The sequence below is a fragment of the Pundamilia nyererei genome, unplaced genomic scaffold (assembly GCF_000239375.1).
Source record: "Pundamilia nyererei isolate P.nyererei 1_Seehausen unplaced genomic scaffold, PunNye1.0 scaffold00277, whole genome shotgun sequence".
Lineage (NCBI taxonomy): Eukaryota > Metazoa > Chordata > Actinopteri > Cichliformes > Cichlidae > Pundamilia > Pundamilia nyererei.
This window is the reverse complement of record NW_005187678.1, coordinates 77,835-103,707: the sequence shown is the minus strand read 5'-3', so window position 1 is coordinate 103,707 and position 25,873 is coordinate 77,835. Positions and strand designations below refer to the sequence as shown.

Here is a 25,873-nt window from a genome sequence, read left to right as displayed (position 1 = left end):
ACTTGTTACTATTCAGAACAACGTCTTTATAAAGAAGACTAAACATGAAACATGTTCAGCCTGGTCAAGATGCTGCGTCTCATAAAACTCATAATGAAATTCTAGTACTAGTTTCTTTTGATAAGGTATACAGCGATTCTCTTCGGATGGAATACGGCAGCACACGGTGTTCCAGGTTATCCTGTAGACGGCGAAGACAACGACGACGGAAAAAGATGAAAAAACGAAGAAAAAAAAAAAGAAACAAGACAAGGACGAGTTAAGAAGCTGGAGACTAAGCAGATGAAAAAAAAAAGGCCAAGAAGACAACAAAGATAAAGAAGAAAGCAAGAAAAAAAACTACTTGTGGGAGATGGCAACAAGTCCAGCTGTGTGTTAGCTGTACTCAGACTCATTGGTAAGAAAGTCTTGGAGGATCAAGGGATACTGATTCTAATACTGCCTCTTGCAAATATAACAGTACTGTCATGTTTTCCGGACCAAGGTTAGAAATACTTTCACATAAGCGAAGCAGTTAAAAGACCAGGATCTAGATTAGGTTTCACTTTATTAATCCATCTGCTGCTCTTGACAATAACTGTATTTTCCATCATGTCAAACAGAGAAATGTGAAATCTGGTTTTCATAAAAATAAAGCTGCTGATCTTTTCTATGACAAATGGTTTTCTTTGGTTCATCTTTCTCTTTATGATCCTTTTTTTTTCTACAAGATGTTTTTGTGGAAAACAATCCTTAAAATCAGCTGCAAAGTGAATTAAAAATAATTAGGCAATAGGAACGCAAATGAAAACATGTTTCTGGACTGCACAGGAAGGGACTGTTCAGAGATATCCCCAATCTCAAATAAAAGACAAACACTTGTGTGGCTTATTTTCACCCTGAGATTACTTTGGGATGGTTCGAGTCAATTCTGACAACTTTTCCAGAAGAGCTGCCATGTTGCTCTGATTTAAAATCATTTGCAAGTGCAAATGACAGCCAGGCAAACGGCGCATTCGCCCAGCCAGGCGTGCGAGGATGCTGATATCTGAGCACAGCAACAAACCCGTCAGTCACACGTTGTGCTGCTGTCTTGAAATGATGCCTGTGTGAAACGGATCAAATCGCCTGCAAAGTGACTTTGGTTTACATCCACTGACAACACGTCTAACTCAAACCAGTGCCCACCGAGCATTGCCAGGCCACAATGAGCCGCACTGCGGTCGGATCAGTGGCCCGGCTATGCATGGTTACTTTTCTCTTTGCTATTACTGAAGGGAATAAATATGATGAGATTCACTCTTCAACAGATTTTTACTTTTTCCAGCTTTTTCTTCATGTAAGAAACTAAAAGATTTGTGCTCTTTTTTATGGAAGACCAAGCAGCATCTTCTACCTGTTTGTACCACAGAGGAACAAAGCATTCCCTACAAATCCAACTCATTGAGAAAGAATAACTAACTTAAAAAAATTGTTGATATGTTGATACAGAACAGCTTCACATTTGAGAAGCTTTGCTTTTCATTTGATTTACATATATGTTGGATTTATGCTTTAAAAGCATCAACCAGAAAACACTTTGGTACAAATTCTGATTTTAAATGTACCACATCCATGAAAGTGATTTAATCTGATTTAGACACACAATTATTAGGTCAATCCAACTTACATATTAGATTTTTTTATCCTGTCCTATGGACAACTTTCTCCAAGCATCTTTCTCTGCAGACTAACATTAACCCAGGGCCAAACTGTTCATACTGAATAAGGTTGCAGGTCGCTTAACATTTGCTATGGTGTCTCCACATCTAACACACATGCTCAGTGTGAACCTGTTTGGATCTGTGAAGAGAACCTGCCAAGTCTGAAGTTCATCAGTGACCTGCACAGATCCCACTCAATGACTTGAGGACCATCATGGAGTCCAATTATGAAAGTTTGGTGACACATGAACGTGAGTAGCACTGGAGGTTATTCTGCTGTACAGTTGTAAAGCTGTTCCTCCTTCCATGAAGGAGAAGATGATGCTGCAGCTGCTGGTATAAGCCCTTTTAAGCTCTACTCATGTAACTGCCCATCTACTGGTATCTCCTCCACACCTGAGACTGTGCTGGCAGAGACAGCAAACCTGTTGGCATGTAAGCATGTGCAACCTGTATGCCCTCCTGGTAGCAACTCATGGTAGCAGCAGGGAGAAGGACACTAATACCAAACCCAAGATAAGAAGATAAGGACAGTGACTGTCCACCACCTGCAATCCATTTTTTAGAGGATTGTCCTGTTGTTACTTCTCCAGAGCAACGGTGTCACTTTGATTTGCTCCAAAGAAGCAAAAATTACCTCACCATACTTCAAACTTCTTAACAGGACACACTGATATCGCTGAATTTTATTATTGTTGCACTCTGATGATCGGGTGTTGCATTCATTTTTTTGAACAGTGTACATACGTTTTTATTAGTTGACCCATTTTTTAACTTATAACTGAGTTCATTACATTAATATACATTTCTCTGTTTGCTTATTCATTGGCTCATCAGTGAACGGTATCATTTTCAAATGGATGAGCCGAGCGCCTCTGCTCTCTAATGAGTGTCTCCTGGAGGCAGCCATTCATATTGTGAGAAATCTTCAGTTAGTAAGTTGGAAGACAAACATGGCATGATGAAGATTTTTAAAAATACATTTTGATGTCATTTAATGCATCCATTTAATCTTTTTTGTTTTTGTTATTTTGGCAGTTTCAGGCCCCATAAGTTTCCTCATATAAACACGCACAGTTACTAATTAAACATATATAATAACTCTGGTTTTGTGGGCATGCACAACTATTACATAAAAAAATAAATGCAGATAATAAAGGAAGCCTTAGTTGGAGTTATTTTGAAGTGTTTAATGTCAACAGAGCGCAGATGAAAGAATATTAGGGTGGGAGACATGGATGAAGAAGCACTAGTGGATAACAGACAAAGGATGGCACTTTCCAGCACTTCAGATGGGAATAACAGACCTGAGGGTGAGTGCATGAGTCTGAGCTGATGTCCAGTGTTTATAGAAGCGTCTGCTCCAGCAAGACAGACAGAAGGAATAACAGCAACACGCCAACCGCCATCACACACACACTATCAATCCTCACTGCTGCGTGCATGTGAGGGAGAACGAGCGGACGTGTGTGTAGACGCAACATAGAAGTGGGACGGAGTGACGGATGAGAGGACAGTAAAGAAAAGGAGGAGGATGGGGTGTGAGTGGGGAAAAAAGGGGGGCAGGAATAACAGCAGGAGAGGAGGGAGATGAAAAGATGTCAAATGGTCACAAGTCACTCAGAAGAAATGAAATGAGGTGCTGTTAAATGCTGAATGTTTGCTTTCACTCAAACGTTCCTCCGCCTCTGCCAAGGTACACAGAAATCTCACAATGAGCGGGCGGATGGTCGGTCGGTGGAAATCTGTTATGAGCCATTTTGAAAATGTTTACAACTATTTCTAAACAGACGTTTTCATTCTGACCTTTTGGCAAAAGTTCACTTTCAATTAGGGTGAAATTAAAGAAGGAAATTAGAAAAACTTCAAGGAGTAGGAAATAAATAAAAGCGGGTGGACGAACTTACCCAACAATCTGATTGAAGTACCGCCGGTATCCCTCCAGAGTTTCATGCTAGAAATAAATAACAACACAAAGGCCAAACAGAGGGAGAAACAGGCAGTTACTAATAATGTGAAAATATACAAATATCAGAATAACAGGAAGCAAACTTATACCAGAGAAAATCAACCGATTACTCAAATATATGCATCTAAAATCTTTGTTTTATGCATTAGCAACATCTGTTCATCATTTTCAAGTGGCAGAGACATTGACTGTAATTCTATGTGAGGTTGTCGTATTTTTCATCATGACAATTTTGTCCAACCACTGTTTATCTGCTTGTTTACAGGATAAAGGGTGCAGGCTTTATAATAGAGTCCTGCAACAGGAGGGTAATTACATTTAATTTCAGTGTATTTAATGTTCGCCTTCAAAATAAAAGCTGCAAATCTTGAAACACTCCGGTTATAGCAGTAAGGCAAAAGCTTTACTTTGAAGGTGAATGTTCTCAGTTTCTGGTTTGTGTTGCACTTTCTGCAGTTTCATTTCGTTGGGCGAGTATTTGCCTTTTGTTCTCAACACTAAACAAACTCATCAGTCCTCAGTTTATCATGTTTCTGTGAGCTTTCTACCTTAAGCCCAATTTTAAGGTGTCCAAAACAATCATGAGAAGGTTTCCTTTGCAGCACCATATACCTTTTTTGTGACCAGTTTAACCAGTAGAGTAGTATTTGACCAGTAGAAAGCCAGCCACCACAGGCCAACATGTCGGGGTATACATCGGTGGTTGCCAGGGGTCACTAGCCAGTCTAGGCCTGTGTGACTGAGGCCTTGGCTGTTCAAACAGCTTGAGAGTGTGTGTGTGTGTGTGCAGGGCTAGGGTGGAGTCAGTGTAGTTAGGAGTGTGTGGACATAACAGTGCATCGAATAACACACAAAGTGAGGGTGCGGAGTCATACCATGTTAGAGTGGGGCTGCAGTACGAGACGGGCCTGTTTCCTCCTTTGCTTTCTGTAGTAGTTCTCAAACACATCACGCAAACCCTAAAAACACAAACTGGAGGTAAGAACGGCTGCAGGGATGGACTGCAAGTACAGCCTGTGAAGCGCCAACAACACAAGCATACAACCCAGTGTTTCAGGTTAATCGAGGTTGGTAGACAACAGGGGAAGAACTCATGTAATGAGGTACAAAATCAAAAGGGTAGACCCACATGAGGATGGAGAAGGTCATGTTAGTGCATACGTGAGTAAGAGGGAGATAGGGAAGCTGCCTTTGATGGCTGGCTAGCGTCACCGCTCAGACATCAAACTAAAACGTACCCACGCAAGAGACACAGAATCGGCTGTCTAAACTTGACCATCTCGTATCTGTTCCTCCCATTACACTGAAGCTCTCTCGCCCTTATCTCTGTTGTGCTAAGATAGACCACAAGTCTCTCGCTCTCTTTCTCTCACACACACACACACGTATCCAGATCCCACAGTAACCGGTGAGCTCAGAGATAAAGGCCCAGGAGTGGGCAGATAACATGACAAGCTCCCTGAGCTACTGACCAGACCAGCGCACGTATATCTACCCAGCTGACGTTGCTGTTGTAGGAGGTCAGATACAGGAATAAAAATACACCACAAACACAAAAACACCACTGTTTTACCAACTTTGACATTTGGGAGCTTCAAAAATAAATGAATACACTTTGTCTTTAATTATGACAACACAACTGCTCTGTTGGGAACATAGGGTGCCAGCATTCAAGTAGAAGTCACTTTGATATGCATATGCTCATGACAAAAAGCAACAGCATCACCAGGCAGTATAATATGCTCCATCGTAAAACAGCTCGGTCAGCACCGACCCAAATGCCACAGAGCATCTATTGGATACCCTGGAACAACTCCAGTCCTCGAGGTCTAACCCCACTGCCAATCACCTGGTCCCAGAAAACACAGACCGAGTGTGTGCTGTGTTCATGCTAGCCCTCCATCTGGGATCAGACAAACGATGTTCAAGGCGTCCCTCCTCACGGTACAGTTTCTTTTGAGAAATATGAAATTTGTACATTCAGAAATTACATCTGTGTTCATGTTCCCTGCAGTCCATTGCCTCAGTTATTTAAAGAGATTGGAATTTAATAATCAATACCATGATTAGCTTCCAACGTTATACTTTAACCAATTCTCTAATGCTGCAGCCACATTAGTTGTGATCTCATCATCTTTGAAACAGCTGCAACAACTGCCACCTTCAATCCGATTTCAGTGCATCATGACGGCAATGAAATGGCGACAAGAGTCAGTCTGCTGTTAGTTTCTGATTGGATGTGCCACTGCCTTAAAAGTAGCAATTAAAATGATCGCCACAATTACCTGCGATCAGTCGCCAAATATGAATATATGAATAATATAATATGAATATGAATATAATACGATGGGCGTCATATTTTGACTCTAGTGTCAGCCATAAAGGACAGTTTCCTTTCCTTTGTATTTCTAAGGTTTGCAAACAACCTTGTCCTTCATGCTTTATCTGTCCGCGCTCCTTTTCAAAACTTAAATAAAGAAAAAAGAACATCAACAAAAAAGTATTTGTTAAAAAAAATTAAGATCTAAAGTGCTGTATGTGAAAAATCGAGTGGATTTTGGCATCATGCTCAGCTACACTCTTTAGTCTTTCCCTTGATTAAACCGTGCCCTTTGAAAACAAAGATACCAACAAAACAATGTGGTGAATGGTAGAAATACAGCTCTCCCTGGTAGTGTGTCAGAACTAGGTTGAGCTTGTTTGGAGGTGACAAAACTGTGTTTTTTAATTCCCAGTTTGACCCTCAGTGGAACAATGTGTATTCAACAAATGAGAGGCATCAAACCGCTGTGAACTCTGCATTATACAGCGCTCGCTGTCCCTGAGAGAGCGCGAGCACGGGGTGAGAAACACGGGCTGAGATCAGCACGAGTGTTTGTGCGACAATATAACATCACCAGAGAAGGTGAGGAGAGATAAACGAAACAGAGAGGAGCTGAAAGAGAGAAGAACACCAGCAGGCGGAGCCAGCAGAGAATCAAAGAAAGAACGGATCAGACAGCACGAGGATCAGACGTGAATAAATTACAACAACATGAACCCGACAAAAACCTGCTAACAAAGACAGAAATGTTTCTAGTAACTGCTCACAGACTATTTATGTTCATGGCACCAGCTTTCTTCTGATTGGCTGCCCCACACAAACAGAGGGTGTGAGGAACTGGTGGGTGGGGCTTGTCTACTCCTGCGCTGCCATACTGTCTGAGATGACCATACTGAGAATGTACCTGTTCACACACCAACTTCATTATGTGAATCTTTGTTTTATATGCACATCCGCCAATCAGCAGTGTAATTACAACAAAACAGTATAACAAGCAGGTTCCCCTCATAAATAAACGACTACACTGGAGTGAGCGTGACTGAGCATAAGTGTTCCACCTTTACTGAAGTAAACACATCTGCTTGCTAAAGGTCAAGAAGTCAGTCTTTTTTCACCTTTTTGATCTCTTTATAGACATTTTCCTCCACTGTAGCCCAACATCCCATCACCTGACCCCTTTATTTGAAACTTCAGCCCATGTTTATTATAAGCATCCAACAATAAGAGTGTTTACATGAAATAGACTTTTCATTTCTTTTTAAGTCTTTGAAAACACTGTTTGATTTCTAGTCTCAGTCACTAGTTTTATATCGTATTCAATACAAAAAAAAAAAAAAAAAAAAAAAAAAAAGGCATTTAGCAAATGTATAGCTCTTATCACACATTGCCCTCTACGCCCCTGTCTCCCTTTAAGAAAGGTAAAGAAGAACGATTTTGCAACTTTACATCTCTGGCAGGTTTTTCCAAACCGGAGGGGTAAGAAAGAAGGTAATGAAGCTTCAGCAATCTGTGAGAGTGACCGAGTCGGACCGCAATTGTTGGAGAGAGGTTAACTTCCACCGTGTGACCTGTGTGATTGCCAATCGGCGCTCAGAGGTTGAAGGCGTTGCATGCTCAACCTCCACAACTATCTGGTGGCACCAGCGTAGGTAGTAGGGCTGAGCATGTGACCCAAATGCTGTGAGGCTATTGCAGAGGCCTGGATGTTTTGATGCGTGCAACAGCTTTCCTGTCAACTCAGAACTGTCCTGTCAAAATAAAGGCTAAAAAGTCCAGAAAAAAATGCTTCAATCTCCAAGCAGCTACATGTTTTTCCTAGTTGCAAAAGGGATGCTCGACTATTTTTACTTTATTTAAGAAAAACAAGCTGAGAAGGAGCAGAAGTAGTTGGTTAGAAGCAAGGGAACTTTCAAAATAAAAGACCTACTAGACGAATTGCCTGTATATGTTAATGCTCTCTAAAAAAAAATTTTTTTTTTAAAGACTCAAGGATCTGTTAGAGCAGCTGCTTTGTTCCAGCTGTCGTGCTGTAGCTCAGAGTTCCCAGTCTGACCGGTTTGATGGACTGGCTGCTACCGCCGCTCACCTCGCCTCTCCTTCCCCTCGTCTCTGCCCGACACGCTGGGCTTTAGGCCCGTGTTTACATCCATCGCAGCTCTGCCCACATTTGTCAACGTGCGGTACGTGTGCGAGTGTAACAAAGGAGTATTGTTCGGGCTCGCCGCTGCTCCACAGCGGGTGGAAAATTGTGGGCCTTAAAGGTGGAAAAGGGAAAGCGGGGAGAAGAGTGGGGGGGGGGGCTGGTCTTGATTGCAAATGGGATTCTACGTCCAGGTTTGCTACAAAAATAAATGAAAGTGCTACAAGCGTGTGCCTGTGGAAGTACAAGACATTCTCAAACATTTAACAATCAGACTGTGTGTGTGTGTGTGTGTGTGTGTGTGTGTGTGTGTGGTTTTATTTTCTGATATTGAATCCACATCTCCACCCGACAGCTTGTCATTCAAAGCGCCGCAGCACAGCTTATTTTAACACACAAAACAGTTCGAGTGTGTCCGTTTAATCTTGTGTCCTTTCTGCATTTTAATAGAAACGCAAACAAAATCTCAAATGGCGGCAGCAGCAGCAGGAGGAGAAGGAGGGGGAACATAAATGACTAAGAGTGTGTGACCCCAAAGGTTCAGGGGTCAATCCTTTCAACACCTTCCCGAGCAGCAGCGTGCTCCTTTCCTCCCCCCTTTCTCCTTCATCTCGAGTGCTTCATTCCTCCTCTCTCATCCATCCTCCCCTCTCTTGTCTCGCTGCATTTTCACCCTCGTCTTCCTGTTTTTGCCCTTTTAACCTCCCCGTGACCTCCCTCTGCAACAGCTTATCTCCAATCAGCTGATTGAGGCCTCAGCAACATACAGCAGGGCTGGTTCAAGTGCTGCTGAGGCTCTAATGACTGAGATTTGTGGAAAATTCTTATTTCCTTCCACTTTTCACTCCTCCTGCTTAGCCTCCACATCTCAATGCTCCCTTCTTCCCTTCCTGTGACCCCCGCTCTCTGATTGCCTCTTCCACATCATTAAGGGTTCAGTTCAGCTTTAAGGGGTCAGTAAGATGAGAAAGATCACCATATGGTAGTTCTCCTCCCTCCCCACGGACCAATAACACCTCACCTGTTACTTGATTCAACCAATCAGATGCTGACCACTCCCTCTAGAAGCAGTATTTTTATTTTGGTTTGGGGAATTTATTGAGCTATTTATGCCACAGATCCACTTTATTGTACTATTCTACCATTATTTATTTTGTTGTATTTTTTGAAACTTTATTTACCTATACTTCCTACATGTGCTGTATTTTCTCCATCTTCCAATATATACATCATCCTTCTGCCTCTCTAACTCCGTCTCCAAATCCATCAAGTTCAGTTCAGTTGTACTCATGTCTTGTTCATTCTGTTCACTCGGAGTGAAGATCTTGGCATCTTGACCTCTCATCTGTGCCACAGTCTCCAAATCATACATCACAGCAGGAACGATGATACCATCCTGTAAAAAATAGCAGCAAATCACCCCTTACACTCTTCTCTACCCATTCCACCCTGCCAGCACTCTCTTCTTCATCTCTCTTGTGGACTGTTCCTTGATTTGCATGGCTGACCCCAGCTATTTAATCTTAATCTCTTAATCCACCCCCACCACCACTTGGAAAGCTCAGCTCGGTGCCATACATGAGTGGTTCTTACACCTAGCTCATTCTTCACAGGGTCACTGATATCTTTCATTTTTACTTTATACACAGTTATTCATATTTTTTCCACATGTGGTTACATCATTACAGAAACTGTAGATCTGTAGTACAGCACTTCATGCAAATACACTTTTCCTAACCTTGTCATATACACACCAGGGCCAAAACACACAAATCTGTCCTACACAGTGGCTCGGGCAGCCACTGATGGGTGATGTGATTTAACGTGACGATCGAAAAAAAAAAAAAAAAAAAAATTGCTAATTATGTTTATACAGCCCTGCAACAAAAAATAATGACAGATTTATGGACCTATCCAGCTCAAAATACACGAACCAGTCTGTATACATATACATTTTAAAAATGTATGTAGAGTAAAAAAAACCTGCAGCAGTCCACTTGGCTTCGCTATTGTGCTACATTATATATTTTATAAATTTTTTCATGGCCTTTCCTTCTTTCCTTCTGCTGCAGGTTTTTCCTTAAAAGGGCCCTAAAAAACCAAGTTTTTAGAACTGTAATCTTTTCTTTAAGGGGACATGCAGTGTTTTAAGTTAAATGAGGGAAACCGTTCAGCTTCACACAAACATTTAAAGCCAGAAAATAAAGTGTTTGTGTGTTTATACTTTCTTCACCCACATCGTCACCTGTCTAAACCTTCTGTAACCTCTCTCTCTTTGTTTCTCCTCCACCATCGTGCCCTGTTTAACCTTTCTTTAACCTCAGCCTTGCTTTTCTACTCCCTCCCTCACTCTTTTGCCCGTTCACTTTCTCCTTCCTGTCATGCACTTCCTGTCCCCCTGTCATACCCCGACCCTCTGGCTGTGCTGGTCTGATAACGTCCCCTACAAAGTCCTACAAACTCACAAATGCAAACAAACGCACACTCACACAGAACCCTAATGCACAGCTAACCCATTCGTGGCACCTCCACCCATGTCACTTTCACTCTAAGTGAGACGAGACACGCGAGTTCTCTCTGCAGTCTGGTTGGAGCGAAGCCAGGCTCGAGCTGGAGGCCCCGTCGTACCGAAGTCGTTTACCCCCTCTGTGCCAGGTCACCCTCAGAGCTGGGCACAAGCAGATTCTGACATTTAAGCAAAAGAAGCGGGCCTCCTCATTATCGCTGGCTGTTGTAGGCGATGAAGAGGATGCTGCTGCAAACCACTGAGCAGGGCTGAACGATGTCAACAATCACATCTCATGAATATGAGAAATAAATGAGCCAAACATGATATTTGGAGGCTCTATCGTGTTTTGGAGCTATGCTTCAGTCAGTGGTGTAAAATATAAAGAAATGAAAGTAGGTTTAATACTTTGCACAATATGATGAGCTGGACACAGGGTAGGAAAAAAAGGAGAAAATTCAGCCCCGATCTCGTGAGGCCAAGCACTGCTGGTCTGCCTCTGGTGACAGAGTCAAAGCTGACTGTCACATGGCACTGGTACTCTGGAGTCAAAGGCAGCTGTTAATAATCCTTCTCGAGCTTCATCTGCAGAACCTGTGTAGGTTTGACCTCCTTTATGTGGACGCTGTGGACCAAAAGCTTCCTTTTAGTCATCTCAGCTCGAGCTGAACTAAACAGCTAGTAGATTTAAGCTTTTAGGGAACAACGTGAGCCCAGCGCTCCAAAGGAAAGGAGTGAACTTTGTAACCAAAGCAGAGCAGCAAAGCATCTTGTTTTCATAAAGCTAATACCATAAATCACCCAGCCGTGATGTAGGCAGAACAAAGTCAGTACAAAGGATGCAACAAACAACATTGTTACTTCAGTCAATCACATGCACAGGAAATACAGGCAGATACACCTTTACGAGCTGATCAGAAAGGAGTTGCGGCTTCACTTAAGCTGGAAAACTGAAGCGCTCATGGATGGAGGAAAGAAACAGCTCTGCATCTTTGATTTCAGAAAAAAGAAGAAAAAAAAGAGCACAGAAGAAATAAAACAGAAAATGAGAAAATGAACTCACCAGCACAGTGTAGATATGCAGACAGCGGTAAACTGGAGAGAAATCCACCAAGTCCTGAGCTCCTGGGACCTGCAGGGGGAAACAATTTGCACAGTTCACATGTTCAGTTCATAAACTGCAATCAACCAGCCCGTCTTCAGTTTTCTTTTACAAGTTTTGGCAACACCTGTTTTGGTTAAAGCCAAGCAAAGTAAAACCAAACCTGAGATTCTAACCAGCGAGAGACAAAGATGGCAACGAGGGGTAAGACAGAGAAATGATTGTGTTTGTGAAACAGACGAGGGAAATGTGAACGGCAAGAATAAAACAGGCTGCGTCCCTAATAATGAACAGCCTCCAACCTCAATAAACTTAAATGGCAGAGCAAAAAAATGAAGTGGTTACCAGGCTGCAAACACGTTTACTTCTGCTATAAAGCTGTTAACTCTAACAAAGGAGTCAGTGGAGATGATTTTCGGGAGCTGGCCTCAAGTGGCCACTAGAGGAACTGCAGGTTTTGGATTGTCTCAACTTTCCAGCCCTGGAGGCTGCAACTTTGCTTTAACAGACACAGTATCTAATGCTTTTCCTCACTGTAAGATTAGACAAATTTAGAATATAAGTTTTAGGGGTTTTTATAAATTATAATTTCATTATATTTTCTAAGACATTTTACCTGCACAAAGGGTAAAACAAACAGTACAGTTACTCATTGAAATAACTTAATGTGGAGGAACATTACGGAAAGATTCAAGGTGGTATCAGTTGTGCTTAAACAAGGATATTTATATTTAAAACAAACAAAACAAAACAGACACTTCCTGTGAAACAGACTGAATAATTCACAGCCATAAGTTTAAAACTGATCTCAGAGCTTGCTGCTCCATTTGCTTGAAGTTCTCTAAACTCCGGACTTTGTTCAGCTGCGCTTCCCCCTGCTGCCACCTGCAGTTTTTATTCATCTTTATTAAACTACAGTCCCCTACATATTCATCACAACTAGCTAGCTCTGGTTCATCTTATATCAGCCTTCATAACAAAAGACTAATAATGAATAAGCCCATTTTAGGAAAAGGCCATGAAATATGAATTGAGACAGTTTCAATTTACCAAAGTCGGATGATTTTTAAAGCAACCCGTTTGGCGTTTCTAGTGTTAGTGGCACTGGATACTGAGGTTTTAACTATCATGGAGTGGCTGTGACTGAGGAGATGGTGCAGGTCATAGGCAGGTTGGTGGTTCGATCCTTGGCTGCTACAGTCTGCATGCCAAAGCATCCTTGGGCAAGATACTGAACCCAGAGTTTCTTCCAATGCATTCATCAGAGTGTGAAGGAGCCATTTTGTTCTACTTTCAGGCAGAAAAGTGCCAAATAAGAACCGGTCCATTTACTACTCACTGACAATCATTGAATTATTCTATTTGTGTTGGTTAGGATGCTTTTAACATCATGCAGGTTAGGTTTAATTAACAGAACTGAGACAAAGTATGGGTATAAATACTGGCAGAAACAGATCAACACTCAATTCAAACTTCTCATATGTCACTGCCATCTGAAGTGAACTGAAGCTTTCAGGGAGTCTTCTGTTACGAGTTACTCATACCTCTTTTTCTTAGCATCTATCCCTCGATCTAACCATCATTCCAGTCCCTCCTCCCTGCCCACATCCTCTGTCCCCTGCCCTTTTGCCCTCTGGAAAGTTTGCCTTCTGTAAAACTCACTAGAGGCAAAGCACAATGCCAGCTTTGATGTAACCGCACACAAACAAGGGTCCCAAAACAATAAGAACAAGAACAAAAAACAAAACCAAAGAGTTGTACCACTTAAAGACAGAGGAAGAGCTGAGAATTAGAGGGGGGGAATATAAACACAGGCAGGTAAAACTTAAAGACAAGCGAAAATGACTCAAAAGGCAGAGGTGGAAAGAAAAAGGATGAACGGAACCAGAGGAAGCAGATGAAAAACATAAAAGGTGAGAAACAAGCCAAAAGAAACAAGAATTAGAAGATAAGGTAAAAGGAGTGAGAAACAAACATGGGGGATGGTTGTAAATGAAGGGAAGTAGAAGAAGTGATGGAGAGGCAGGGTTGGCGTGAGGAGACGTGACGCTGATGGTTGGCATCGCTGCAGCCAGCGGCGCCAACGCGGTCGTAACCCTGACGGCCACGGGGTCAGGTCTTTGTTCGAGCCAAGGTCTTCCTGTGAAGAAGGTTGAGTCAAGTTTACAGGACATAAATAAAGCCAAGGGGACGACAGGGACCTTAAAACAGAATGGCAGCACAGGGGTGACAAGTTCAGCTCTATTCTCTCCTTAACCTCATTGTACTTTATTTTCCCCGAGCAAGAACAACAAAAGGCTCCGAAAAGGAACTCCGATCCCGCGAGGGATGACTTGAAGAGTTCAGTGTCAAAATGCTTTGTGCCCGCTTTGCTGCCCTGACACGATTTCCACAAGTTCATAGTATTTGAACATTTTTCTCTAAACTTAACTGTGTGCCGGCAGTTCTTTTGTTGTACGATATGTGGACAGCATGAGGAAGTCAGCAGGTGTGTTCCCACCATTCCTATAAGGGCATCTTCACACCTTCACAGCTCATTTACTCCGATCTGAATCAGTTGATGGGTTTGTAAACTTGTAGCCTGTCACTGGCTTTCTTTTCTTTTCACACACAGAAAAACCAAAGTGAACCTTAAGCGAACGAAAATGCGTCACTGAAAACAACGTGGGAATGCTCAGTCAGCTTACTGTCCAGATGTGCCTGGACCTGACTAATAAAAGTGAATACATTCAGATGGTGCTGTGTTCTGGACGTTTGGAGAACATGAATTTCACAGCTAGCCGCTAGCCTGTACAGACCTTTTTTCTTTCTTTTTTCCCCCCACAGACTCAGTGTGGTTGTTTCAGAGTAAGATTCAAATTGGCACAAGTAAACTGCACCAAGGGGGAAAACGAACCAGAGTTTAGTTTAAACCAGGAGTGGGGAACTCCAGGGCCTGCCACGCAGGTTTTAGATCTCACCCTGGGTCAACACACCTGAATCACATGATTGGTTCATTACCAGCCTCTGGAGAACTTCAAGACATGTTGAGGAGGTCATTTAGCGATTTAAATCAGCTGTGTTGGATCAAGGACACATTTAAAACCTTCAGGACACCGGCCTGGAGTTCCCCACAGGCTAAGAAAAACCCCACACACCTTTACATGTCCCAGCCGACAGAAAAAAAATGGAATGCTGAGACGATTTTTCCTCCTTCCTTCTTTGTTGTGTTCATATTTTTTTCCAGCGGCAAACATATTTGTTGCTGACATTTTTCCACTTCGTTGTACATTTTAGTAGTTTCAGAAATCGCCCACCAAGAATTTGCTGTGAGTCCTTACATTGATGCTATGGTTCCTTATGGTAGGTGGTAGATGGTAGTTGTTGTTCTATCAAAGATTATTTCAAAAAACTGTGTTAAAAACGTAGATGGAAAAGCACAGCTGTAATCAATGGTACTGAATAGTGGCGGGCTGCATCGACCTGATGTGCAGTTACATTTCTAGGGCGATGCATGTCAGATCATGGTGTGGCTACAACATAGATTTCCCCCTGAAGCACAAATCTCCAGTCAGTGAGTCCCACCCAATTTTGTTTTGTACTTTTCATATGGCTGTCATTTCTGCAGGAAAAAATATAGAAGTAAAAGAGTCGTATTTCAATCCAACCCTATCTAATTTGGAGCACGGAACAATTTCACAGTCTGACAGTAATATACTGCACGGCTTCACTAAATGCACTTAAATGCACTTAAGCTGTTATACACGACAATCAGGTGATTCTGAGGCAGCCAGATGGGAACCTTTTCAGATTTGCCTAATTTCATAAGGAGGGCCCTCACTGTGAATTAACATGTCATTTGTTCCGTGCTCGGCTGGGAGGATAAGCTGGAGACATGATCTAGCCTGTTATGGAGCTGCGATGTTATGAAACTGTGTACGTGTGGCAGAAACATAAAAAAGCTTTTCAGACCTTATTTTAGGGCAAAGTCATCTAACTTTTAAAGGTTTGGGGGGTTTTTTGTTTGTTTTTTAAAAATCAGATCTGACTGCTGCTTCTATTCAAAAATGCAGTTATATTTCGCTTCCTCTTCACATAAATAGGTTGCCTGTTCTTGTTAACCTGAAATAAGTGCCTGGAGATGTTGCCAAGATGGCTGCCAAGTGGCGAGACACGCGCCTATGAGGAGACTGTTTCGAGTGTCTGAAGCTGGACACACACTTAATGACTGTCGGGCCAATTACAGATGCAATCTGGGCGCACTGACTGACCGGTCGGACCGGGTCTGCTCCAGCTGGGCTCGGTCACAGTTTACATTCAGGTGATAAAGTCATGATGAGTGTGTGTGTGTGTGTGTGTGTGTGTGTGTGTGTGTGTGTGTGTGTGTGTGTATAGACTATTCTTAATTCTTAAAGGAGTCACTGCCAGCTGTCAGCGTTTAGTTAGAGCAGGTTTAATATTGGCGACACAGTCACAGATGTTCACTGACAGCGTTCCACCATTCGTTCCTTCCTCGGCCGCCTGTCCAGAGCTTTTGTTTACAGGCGCTTCAGCAGTTAGCAGGAGTTTATTAGAAGCTTTATTCTTATTCCCTCAACAGATTTAAGAAGCCTTCAGCTGATGTACTCCTTTTTAACTTTGTTTTTCTAAACAGGCTTTTTTTATCTTCTTTTTAAATATCATGTAACAACTAAATTGTTACCGAGGCTCTCGCCTTTTCAAAAGGTGCAGCGGTGTCACCTGTTATCTAAACAGACACGAACACCCGCACACACAAAAAAACACACACAAAAGAGAAAAAAAAGGAAAAACCACGCACACACACACATACACCCACACAAAACAGCTCTTTGGTGGCACTAGTCCTGTATCAGGGTATGCTGTAACAGCACTGGCTCCACCTTTAATGAGCTTCAGGAACTGTATGAAGCGAAGACCTTTGCATGATCACCCTCCATCATTTGGACCCTCTTCGTCTTTTACGCTCCAGAATTCCAGATGCTTCCATCAAGGAGAAGATTTGGTTTTCCTAAATGTAGGACTAACAGATTCAGATATTCATTTGTTCTATCCACTGTTGCTCTTTAAACAGTGGATAGAACAAAACCATGACAGCACTTCCGCCGTGTTTTACAGATCAGATCGCTGTAGATTCTCACTGTTGCAACTTTGATCTCATTCAAATATACTAACAGGGATTTGAACCTAAAACTTCAAATTTGAATTCATCAATAAGACATGTTGTCCTTGATTTTCAGTCCAGTTCTTATGCAATCTGGCAAACCTCAGTCTTTTTTCCCTGTTCCACTTCCTTAACAATTCTTCTCGACAGCCATCCTTCCGCTGAGACCATTCCTGATGAGGTTTCAGGGACCAGCAGACGGATCAACGAAGGGCCAGATGGATCCCTCAGGTCCTGTGTCGGGTCTTTGCTGGATTTTTTTCTGTTTCTTAAGGACATGACTTCCAGATACTGTTCATCTGCTGAAGACATTTCTGAGTACGAATATTTCTTTGCTCCTTCGTTTGTCCAGTTTCCTTACATTGTTTTAGGACACACTGCATGCCATGTTGACATATGCCAAGTTTTTAGCTAATTGCTCTTTGGGAATCACCTTGGTGTGCCTGTCAGACTGTTATCTTTGGCATTTTTGTAGATTCAACTAAAAAAAAAATGGAACCAACTGATTTGTTTTTACAACAGGCTTCTAGGAACAAAGTGCCGAAATTTAAAATTGAATTTTCTTAAGTTGTCATTTGTGGTTCAACAAACAAAAAGCACATTCCTCTGAAAGTTGTCAGGTACAAAGACTGGACTGAAAACGACTGAAAAAAGTTAAAGGCCAAAGTCCAAAGAACTGCAGAATTATTTCTCAAGACTTTAATAACTTCCAAGCATCTCTGGATCCTAAGAACATAAGAAGAAATGAGGCATGGCCGAAGACCTTTGCACAACACTGTCTGTGTGTATTTATTATGTTGGACTTCTACAAAACAAGCTGCCATGAGGACATTAAAGTTTCACTGTGCTGAGGTGTAGAAAGTCTTTAAGCTTACGAAAATTACTTTTGTACACACAGCGCAACACAGATTCTAAATATCAGAACACTCCAGAAAACAATCACTCTCAGGCCAAACAAGACTTCAGTGTCGACATTAACCTTAAGATCACAACAACCATGCAGCGGCTCTCCTCAGCCTTGTAAATATGCCCACAAGTTACACGTAATTGCAAAACCTGAGAGAAGCACCACACTGATCATCTTATTGGAAATCAAAGAATTTGAACTATTTTACCTCTCAGTGATCCCTCTGTGTTTGTTTGCCTTTAGGATCTAAAGAAGCATTTGGATTCAGAAATCTCTAAAGGCATTAGACTTAACAAGCGGACCACGAAACATCCAGCTGCATTTTCACAGTAAATGTTGGCTCTTATTATTTATTTGTTGGTTTGCCCACTGGCAGAGAGCCCAGTCATTACTTTATGATCTTTCAGCAAGTTTTTTTTTTATAAATTGTTTTTACCCTCAGCTGTTTGATTTGCGCTCCTTTCCCTTTCAAAGACTAGAATCTGCTCCAGCCCATGGGAACAGTCTTTTGAATATGTTGAATACTTTGGTACAATGTTTCGAGCAGTAGTTGTATTTGAGCGTGCGCCCAGTATAAGCTGGTTTACGTGGGCTACGTGCTGCAGTGGGATGAATGTTCGCTCTCCGGAAACATCAGAAATGTCACCTGGGCCGGACCTAATGACTTCAGACTACTGGGACTGAAGAAACATTCGCAGTCAATGTGGAAGGAAAAGGAAATGAATGGAAAGAAAAAGAAGACGACAAAAAAAAAAAGAGAGAGAGAAAGAGTCACGTAGAAAAAGCGGCATAAGCCTTGGGCAAGAAGAGGACACATGGAAGAGATGAAAGGACAGAAAGACTAAAAACTGACTAACAACAAAGAAAACGCAGCAGGAAGCAAGTAAAACTGAGCCACACTGAAGGATCATCAGACTTCAAACGAAATTGGTCCAGCCTGCCAATCTTAGGGGAAACCCACGGTCAGGATTGGCAACAATTATCTGACTGTTTAAGGGGTTATAAAAATGAATGTCAGCTCGCTTGGAAACAAGTCTGAGCTGCCCTGGCGACTCATGTACCCCGCCATGGGGGCGAGATCAGAGACGATTCTGCCAAGGACCAATCTGAGATGAATGGGATGCACTGGATGTACAAACGTATCAGTATAGAGATGTTTGTTTCATCAAATAAGGTGAAGCCAGATAATTGGAGGCTGCGTGTTGTCTGGATTTTGTGTGTGTGTTTGCAGTTTTCTCACTTCATCTTCCTCCTCTTCATCCTCCACATCCAGAATTCCCGTGTCTTGTTCTGACAGCGGGTTGACACCCATTCCAGCCCGAATCGCCGCCGGCGCCGCCTTTCTGCCATGCCGGCCGAGTAGGACCCTCGGCTGAGGCGAGACGGAGCTGTCCAGTGAGCGCTGCAGCTGGGCCTGGAGAACAAAACAGAAAAGCAGATGAGAACTCCACCGAGGGTCAACGGATTATTTTAAACCTGCATTGTTTGGTTCATTTCAGTTACTTCCTACATTTCCCAGAATCTCTTTTAAGTCCGACAGACGAGAATTTGCATTTAGGTGCTGGCGCAACTTCAGAGCAAAACAATGGAAGCTCTTTGATTTTCACGCTCTGACACCAAAACCAGATGTTGTCTGATAACACTCACACTCTGTCTGCAATAAGACTCCTCACGTGCAACAACTTTTATAGGGGACGGAGCAGAAAACAAACCCAGGAAAAATTCAAAAAACACAAACTGCTTTCAGACACTAACGGGGAAATGGTATTAATCCAACTCAGCATGTGAGCAATAAATGCTCGGGTTATTGCTCACAGTACCCCCCTCGTTTTAGGAACATTTCGGGAAAAATGTCAGAAATTGTGGACGGTGTTGCGAGGTCACCGGTTTAGACCTTTTGAGCCACTCCTCGTCCCATTGGAAATGGCCAATAAAAGTGATTTACCAAAGCAGCCTAAGAATACACAGGAGGGAAAATAGCAGGCCAGGAAGGGAAGGACAGGAAGGATGAGGAGTCGATGAAAACAAAGCACGTAAAATTAGTGCTCGAGACATAAAAGTGCAGACAGGGACAGATTACATGTCTGACCTGTGCTTTTGCTCGACAATGCCTTCGATTCAGCTGTTCCTTAAACTCAAGCTTACCAAAAAAAAATAAAAAATTTGGAGGACAAAAACTGTCCGAAAAATAAAACAGGAAGGGCTCATTCTCTGAGCGGTATTTACTTCTAATGAAATAGTATTTCATTTTGCATGAATTCATTTTATTTTCTTTGTTCTCTTTAAATACATGCACAAAACACCAAAAAAACCAACCTCCTTGTTACAGGTAATAAGGGATACAAAACTGATATAGAAAATACCCAGTGGTCGGCAGATCTCTCGGCAAAAATGCTTTGTTGATACAGGAAGAGAATGGCCAGATTGTTTTGCGCTGACAGGAACACAAAAGTAACTCAAATAAGCTCTCAGGACAACCTAATACATTACAATGAGTTCACTCTATTCAACATGGCTCTGCAGTCACCAGATCTCACTTCAACAGCGAACCTTTGCAATGTGGTGGAACAGGAGATTCACATTAAGGATGTGCAGCATGACGCTATCACGTCTGTATGGACCAAAATCTCCGTGGAATCTTTCCAGCATCTCCTTGAACCTCTGCCACGAAGAATTAAGGCAACTCAAAAACTATACCTAATAAAATGTCCTGTGAGGGTCACATCACTTCTTTTGTCAGTGCAACACAAACACACACACGTGTGCAGCATATACAGCTGCATTTGGTTAATGTCCAACTCATCCTGTCATTTCAGTTTCTCAAAAACGTGGTCATTTAAAAGAAGGTGGGGTAAAGCAGAGCAGGAAATGGAAAGGTCTACCTGGAAAGATTCCCCTACCAAACAATGCCATGTGTAATGTAATTTCTGATGCTAATTGTGTCCTGCGTCTACATCGCTGTTCGGGGATTACTGTGGGAAGTGACACATTCATCTCCCTGTGCGGCAGTGCTCGATGATGAGCTCTAAAAATAAAAATACTAAAAAACAGGAAGTTTTAGTTAGAAATTAATGGAAGCTGGTCTCCATAACAGAGTGAAAACAGAGCCGCGGTCACTCCAGAGGTGGCCAAGTCTTTGTCAGGACCTCGCTGGTAGGAGATCATCATCTTGCACTTCTACATACAAATAAAACTGATCTGAAGTCTTTAGTCATTTATCTCTACCTGATGTGCATTTTGAACTCTTTAACATGACCACCATTCACCTTTCTTCGAAATCCTCCTCCAGTCGGGCCTCGGGCGCAGTATGGTCGCCAACATTTTTCTGTGGGAAAACCCTCAGAAATGAGGTCAGCATGCCTTTCCATCCACACCCAAATCCGCATCGGGCTACTTTTGAAAAACCTATGCAAACGCCTTCCTTGATCACTGGCGCCAACACGTAGGCTGCTTTGTGCGCTTAAATGTGTCGAATGGAACGTCAATAAAGACGTCATACACATCAAAATGCTTCGTTTTGGGCTGTTAATGCGAGGTTAATGAGAAAAACTGTTCCGGACACGAGGGCAGATAGGCACAAACCCAGAAGAGCACAATATCGGAGATGCTTGTGTATGAACACAATGCCATCTTTGATCTAATGTCCAAACACAAACAAACACGCACACACACACCCACAGAAGACAAGTGAGTCATGGAGGACAATAAGAACAAACTAAATCAGGAAAGTGTCGTTGGGCTGCAGGAGGAGCTTAGGCCTAACGCTGAGGAATGTGCCGAGCTCTGAGTGTTTTCTCTAATTACTTTACATCGAATTAAATCAAAATGCTGAAAGAACAACAGGATGAGAAACTCAAGATGGCGAGAACCGCAGAGTGAAGAGTCCTGTCGCGTCTGCGAGTCATTTCTTTGTAATTGTTCAAATACTCAGAAATGTACAACTTAACATAGCTCGACCACAAAAGACAGCAACCTGTGAATGGCGGAGAAAAGAGAAGAGGATTTCAGCGACGTCAGCACCTGCGTCAAAGTAACTCGGCGCGGCGGTCGAGTTGGGCTCCGGAATTCTTCAGCAGGTGCATCCATGCCCGCTAACATTACTGTATACACACTCACCCGACCATTCACTCTTAACCGGGAAGCCTTTTTAGCCCCGTCTTTTGTTGTGTTTTTTTCTTTGGGGACAGAATTCGGTACAGCGCTTGAAGTAGAAGTGTGGGAATGTGCGTCATCTGCGGCGCAAAAAAGCCATGAGAAACTGGGACGCAGTTACAGGAGGGAAACATGGGAGGCATGGGGAGTGGAGCAGACGGAAAACGAACAGTAGGAGTTGGGAAGAAAAGGAAAGAGAAATGGGAAAGGTGGTGAGGAGGAAGACAGGTTTGGAATACATGATGGAGTGAGAAAAAAATAAAAACTGTACAAAAGGAAGGCAGCACGGCATTTGGAATCAGCCACACTATAATGGTTTAAAGTAAAATCACTTTAAATACTTTTTAAATGATCGGAAATTACTCTGTGGAAACGATAGGAGGGCAGTCCTGACTTAAATATGTGGCTGAGGTGAGTCGATGTCTCTGAGTGTAGAGTCAAGTGAACAAGGCCCCAGTTACTAGAGACCAGTCTGCAACAATCTGGCAACCACTAAAAATATTCACTCCCCAACCGCCTGGAGAGTGGTAGCTGGAGGTTGATTGGAAACAGATTGCTCAGTGACCCCAGTGCTAGGGGAGAATCTGCATCCCCCAATCGGATGACAAAAACCTCCTTGTGACTGTTTTACCATGGGCAAGTGTGGCAGCTTGCTTGGTTTGCGTGGAACAAGGCATCTTATCTGCAAACACTCATAAGCTACTCGCCGAGCTGTGGTAACACTTGAAAAGCATGTGGCAAACTGGAAACTGAAACCATTTCCCTTCAAAGTAAAGGCTGTCTCCTTTGAAAAGTGTTGGCTGCGACTCTAAGGCACAACTTTTTTTCTCCAAAGACCAACAGCCACCGATCCCAGTTTCCCACTTTTTCCAAGTTTTACTGCTGCTCAGGTAGCAGTTAGCGAGTATTTGCAGTCAAACTAGCATCATCCACTTAAACTACAGCTGACCACAGCGAACATAAGGAGGTTTTTGATGCAGCACCTTGATTGTGACCAGCGTTGGGTGCAACGCATCCCTCCTAACATGTTCCCTTTTCCTTGCTGCACAAATGTGATACAATGAGCTGAGGTCATTTCGTATGCAGAGAAAGAAAACGGTGCCCTGATCTACATAAGTGGCGACATGGACAAAAGACAATAGCGCAATAGTAAAGTGTGACATACCGGGACCCAAAAAGCTGCATTACACTGGTAACACAAGTTCTTCCTCCCCACAGTCACCGAGAGCTGTGCTCACAGGTGACATGATTTCAATATTGAACTAAATTGTTTTAAAGGCTACTGAAATTATGAAAAAACTAATACAAATCTATTCAAAAGGACCTCCAAACCTCACTAAAGCCACATTAAACTTGTTTATTTTTATTTGGTTTTGGTGAAGAAAAGCTGGCAGGCTTGCCGCACAGGAGAAAGTCTGAAAATCCAACCTCAAACTTCACAAAATGTACCCATCGAATTAAGTCTAGAGAGAATGAGTATCAAAAGGTCAGAGTTCAAAGGAAAAATTGAGCAAAGATGAGCAGGAAAAGTTGACGCTATGATAACGTTTTACTAATCCTTTTTTTTAGCATTCATTTGGCATTTTGTTCAGTATTGGAAAAACAATCCTGATAATACTCGAAATAACATACAAGAATCAAATTGGTACTCTGTACAGAAAAATACTCCGTAACAAATGACTCTGATAAGGATCGAAGCTAAAACCTGACTGGGGCATCCCTACTATAGATCACTTTTTGGCAGACAGTCGGCCAGCCAGAAATAATGGTGTCTGATGGCAGTGAACTGTGGTGCATTATTCGGCAGACACCACACACACACACAGGGTCCAGACTGGGTGACACAGCAGCCCATAACAGTTTATTTTTGTTCCCCTTGTGATGGTTCAATACACCGACCCAGCGTGCGCCCTCAGCCACCCTCGTTGCACGCACACGCATGTGTGTGTTCAGTAACTAGATACAGGTAATCAATCTTCTTCCACTTCACAGGCCTGGCAATCTGTTTCCCATTAGTGTGTACGAGTGTGTGTGCGCCTACTGAATACACAGCAGAAGCTCCAGACTCGTCTTCTGTTGAAAGCGAACACAAGAAACAGAAAAACAAGAGGAACAAGAGAATGAAGAAGGGAGGCAGGGAGATGGAAAGATGAGGAGGTGGAAAGAAAGGACGAGAGACAGACATGGAGATTTTGAGGAGGAGGGGTATGATGGGACAGCAAGACAGAAAGAGAGACATGACAAATGACAGAGGAGTCATGGGAGAATGACAGAGGCAGACGATTCTGGCTAATTCCACTCCCTTGGTTCTCTTTCAAAAGGACCTATTATGCTTTACTTATTTTCTGTCATATACATGCTGTTATAGTTCTGATGCTCATATTAAGCTCACAGTCACTACTGTTTTAGAGTTTATAAATAGAAATAAAGAATATTCTACTTATAAATATACACTTATTATTGTGTAGTTAATGCATTCTCATGAACTTAGAATTAATCCATTAACAACTGATCCTGTAGGAGCAGGTCGAGATGGACATCGCTGTTCCACCTGATCACGTTTTATGTACATGGCTGAAGATCAGCCACAAATATATTATCGATGCTGCCATTATTTATCAGCAGATTAAACATGTGACCCTCATGTCTCCCCATCGCCGCACAACTGACAAAAAAAACTAGCTTAAAAAAAAAAAAATCAAATAAAACCAGCAGCTAGTTATAAGCTATAGTTGTGTCAACTAATGTTAGCCTCATGTCCTAAAAAATAAAATATTTCTTGTGAAAGTTTGTTCAACAGGTGTCCAAAGTAAACAAGACCTACTTCAAAATAAGTTTCACTAATGCTAGCTATCAGCAACTAACAGAGGCTAACAGAGGCTAACAGAGGCTAACAGAGGCTAACAGAGGCTAACAGAGGCTAACAGCAGCACTTGCCAACAGAAAACTTCAGGATACCCTAAACTAGGGGACCCCAACCTTTTTTGCGCCGGTTTGTCCGACAACATTTTCACGGACCAGCCTTTAAGGTGTTGCAGACAAATACAACAAAATAAAACCAGTACTGGTACCAAAAAATATATATATATTTATTCATAATACACAGGAAAAGACCCAGGGAAACACAGTTAACGATAAAAACGATTAACAAAAGAACAATTAAAAACCCCAAAAACCACAAATTTCACACCTGAGCCTCAACTCTCGTAACCTGGTACCAAACGACTCATGGACCAGTACCGGTCCATGGCCCGGGGGTTGGGGACCCCTGCCCTAAACTGTCATCAGACAAAAGCGACTTCGCTGACTTGTATCGCTTCTCACCTGTCAAACTGACAGTTGAGGTAAACTGTGGACTGAAAGCCTAAACTCACTCCCAGAGATTTTGGAAGTTTTTTGAAGGTAAAAGCATAAAGTACAGCAAAAATATTTAATTGTCGCATACCCTTTGTCACATTTGACAAAATTTCAGACTCCTCTACGCACTCGTTTTTCCCCACTCCTGATTTTGTATGACATGCGATTGAGAGGGATACACCGTGTAAACCCTCTCTTTACAAGGGCTTCCAGCTTCCAGCGTCATGCAAAGCTACTCTACAAGATTTAAATCAATCTCTGGTGTAAACAGCGACTGGACTGAATAAGTGTCCTGCTATTTGATGTGTTTTGACAGCATACGCAGGTTCAAAACTTGAAAAGGCCCATCTTATATTTATAAAACTCCAGGCTTCAGTGAAACGGCTTCCCTGAAGGCGTGCTTTTTGTAATGAAATACCAATTTTTTGTCCCATCTTCCTCACTCTCTCGTCACCTTCCTGTCGTCTTTTTTGGCTCTCAGCATCCTTCTGCTACTCTTTTCCAGATATCTCCCTTACCTCTTCATCTCCTCCTGCTAACTTCTACATCTTTTTTCCTGCCCCTCATCCATCAT

At 42.5% G+C, this 25,873-nt stretch overlaps 1 protein-coding gene across 4 annotated transcripts in view; it reads right to left on the bottom strand.

Annotated features, from left to right (window-relative positions):
- exoc6b (exocyst complex component 6B) overlaps nucleotides 1-25,873 on the bottom strand; it is a 125,490-nt gene that overhangs the window by 73,385 nt on the left and 26,232 nt on the right. For all 4 annotated transcript variants that reach the window (XM_005750540.1, XM_005750541.1, XM_005750542.1 and 1 more), the window contains exons 7-10: nucleotides 19,031-19,204; nucleotides 11,684-11,752; nucleotides 4,527-4,610; nucleotides 3,590-3,636 (exon numbers count right to left, since the gene is read on the bottom strand). In XM_005750540.1, coding sequence (XP_005750597.1) covers nucleotides 3,590-3,636; nucleotides 4,527-4,610; nucleotides 11,684-11,752; nucleotides 19,031-19,204 — 374 coding nt within the window. The remainder of the gene's footprint in view (nucleotides 1-3,589; nucleotides 3,637-4,526; nucleotides 4,611-11,683; nucleotides 11,753-19,030; nucleotides 19,205-25,873) is intronic.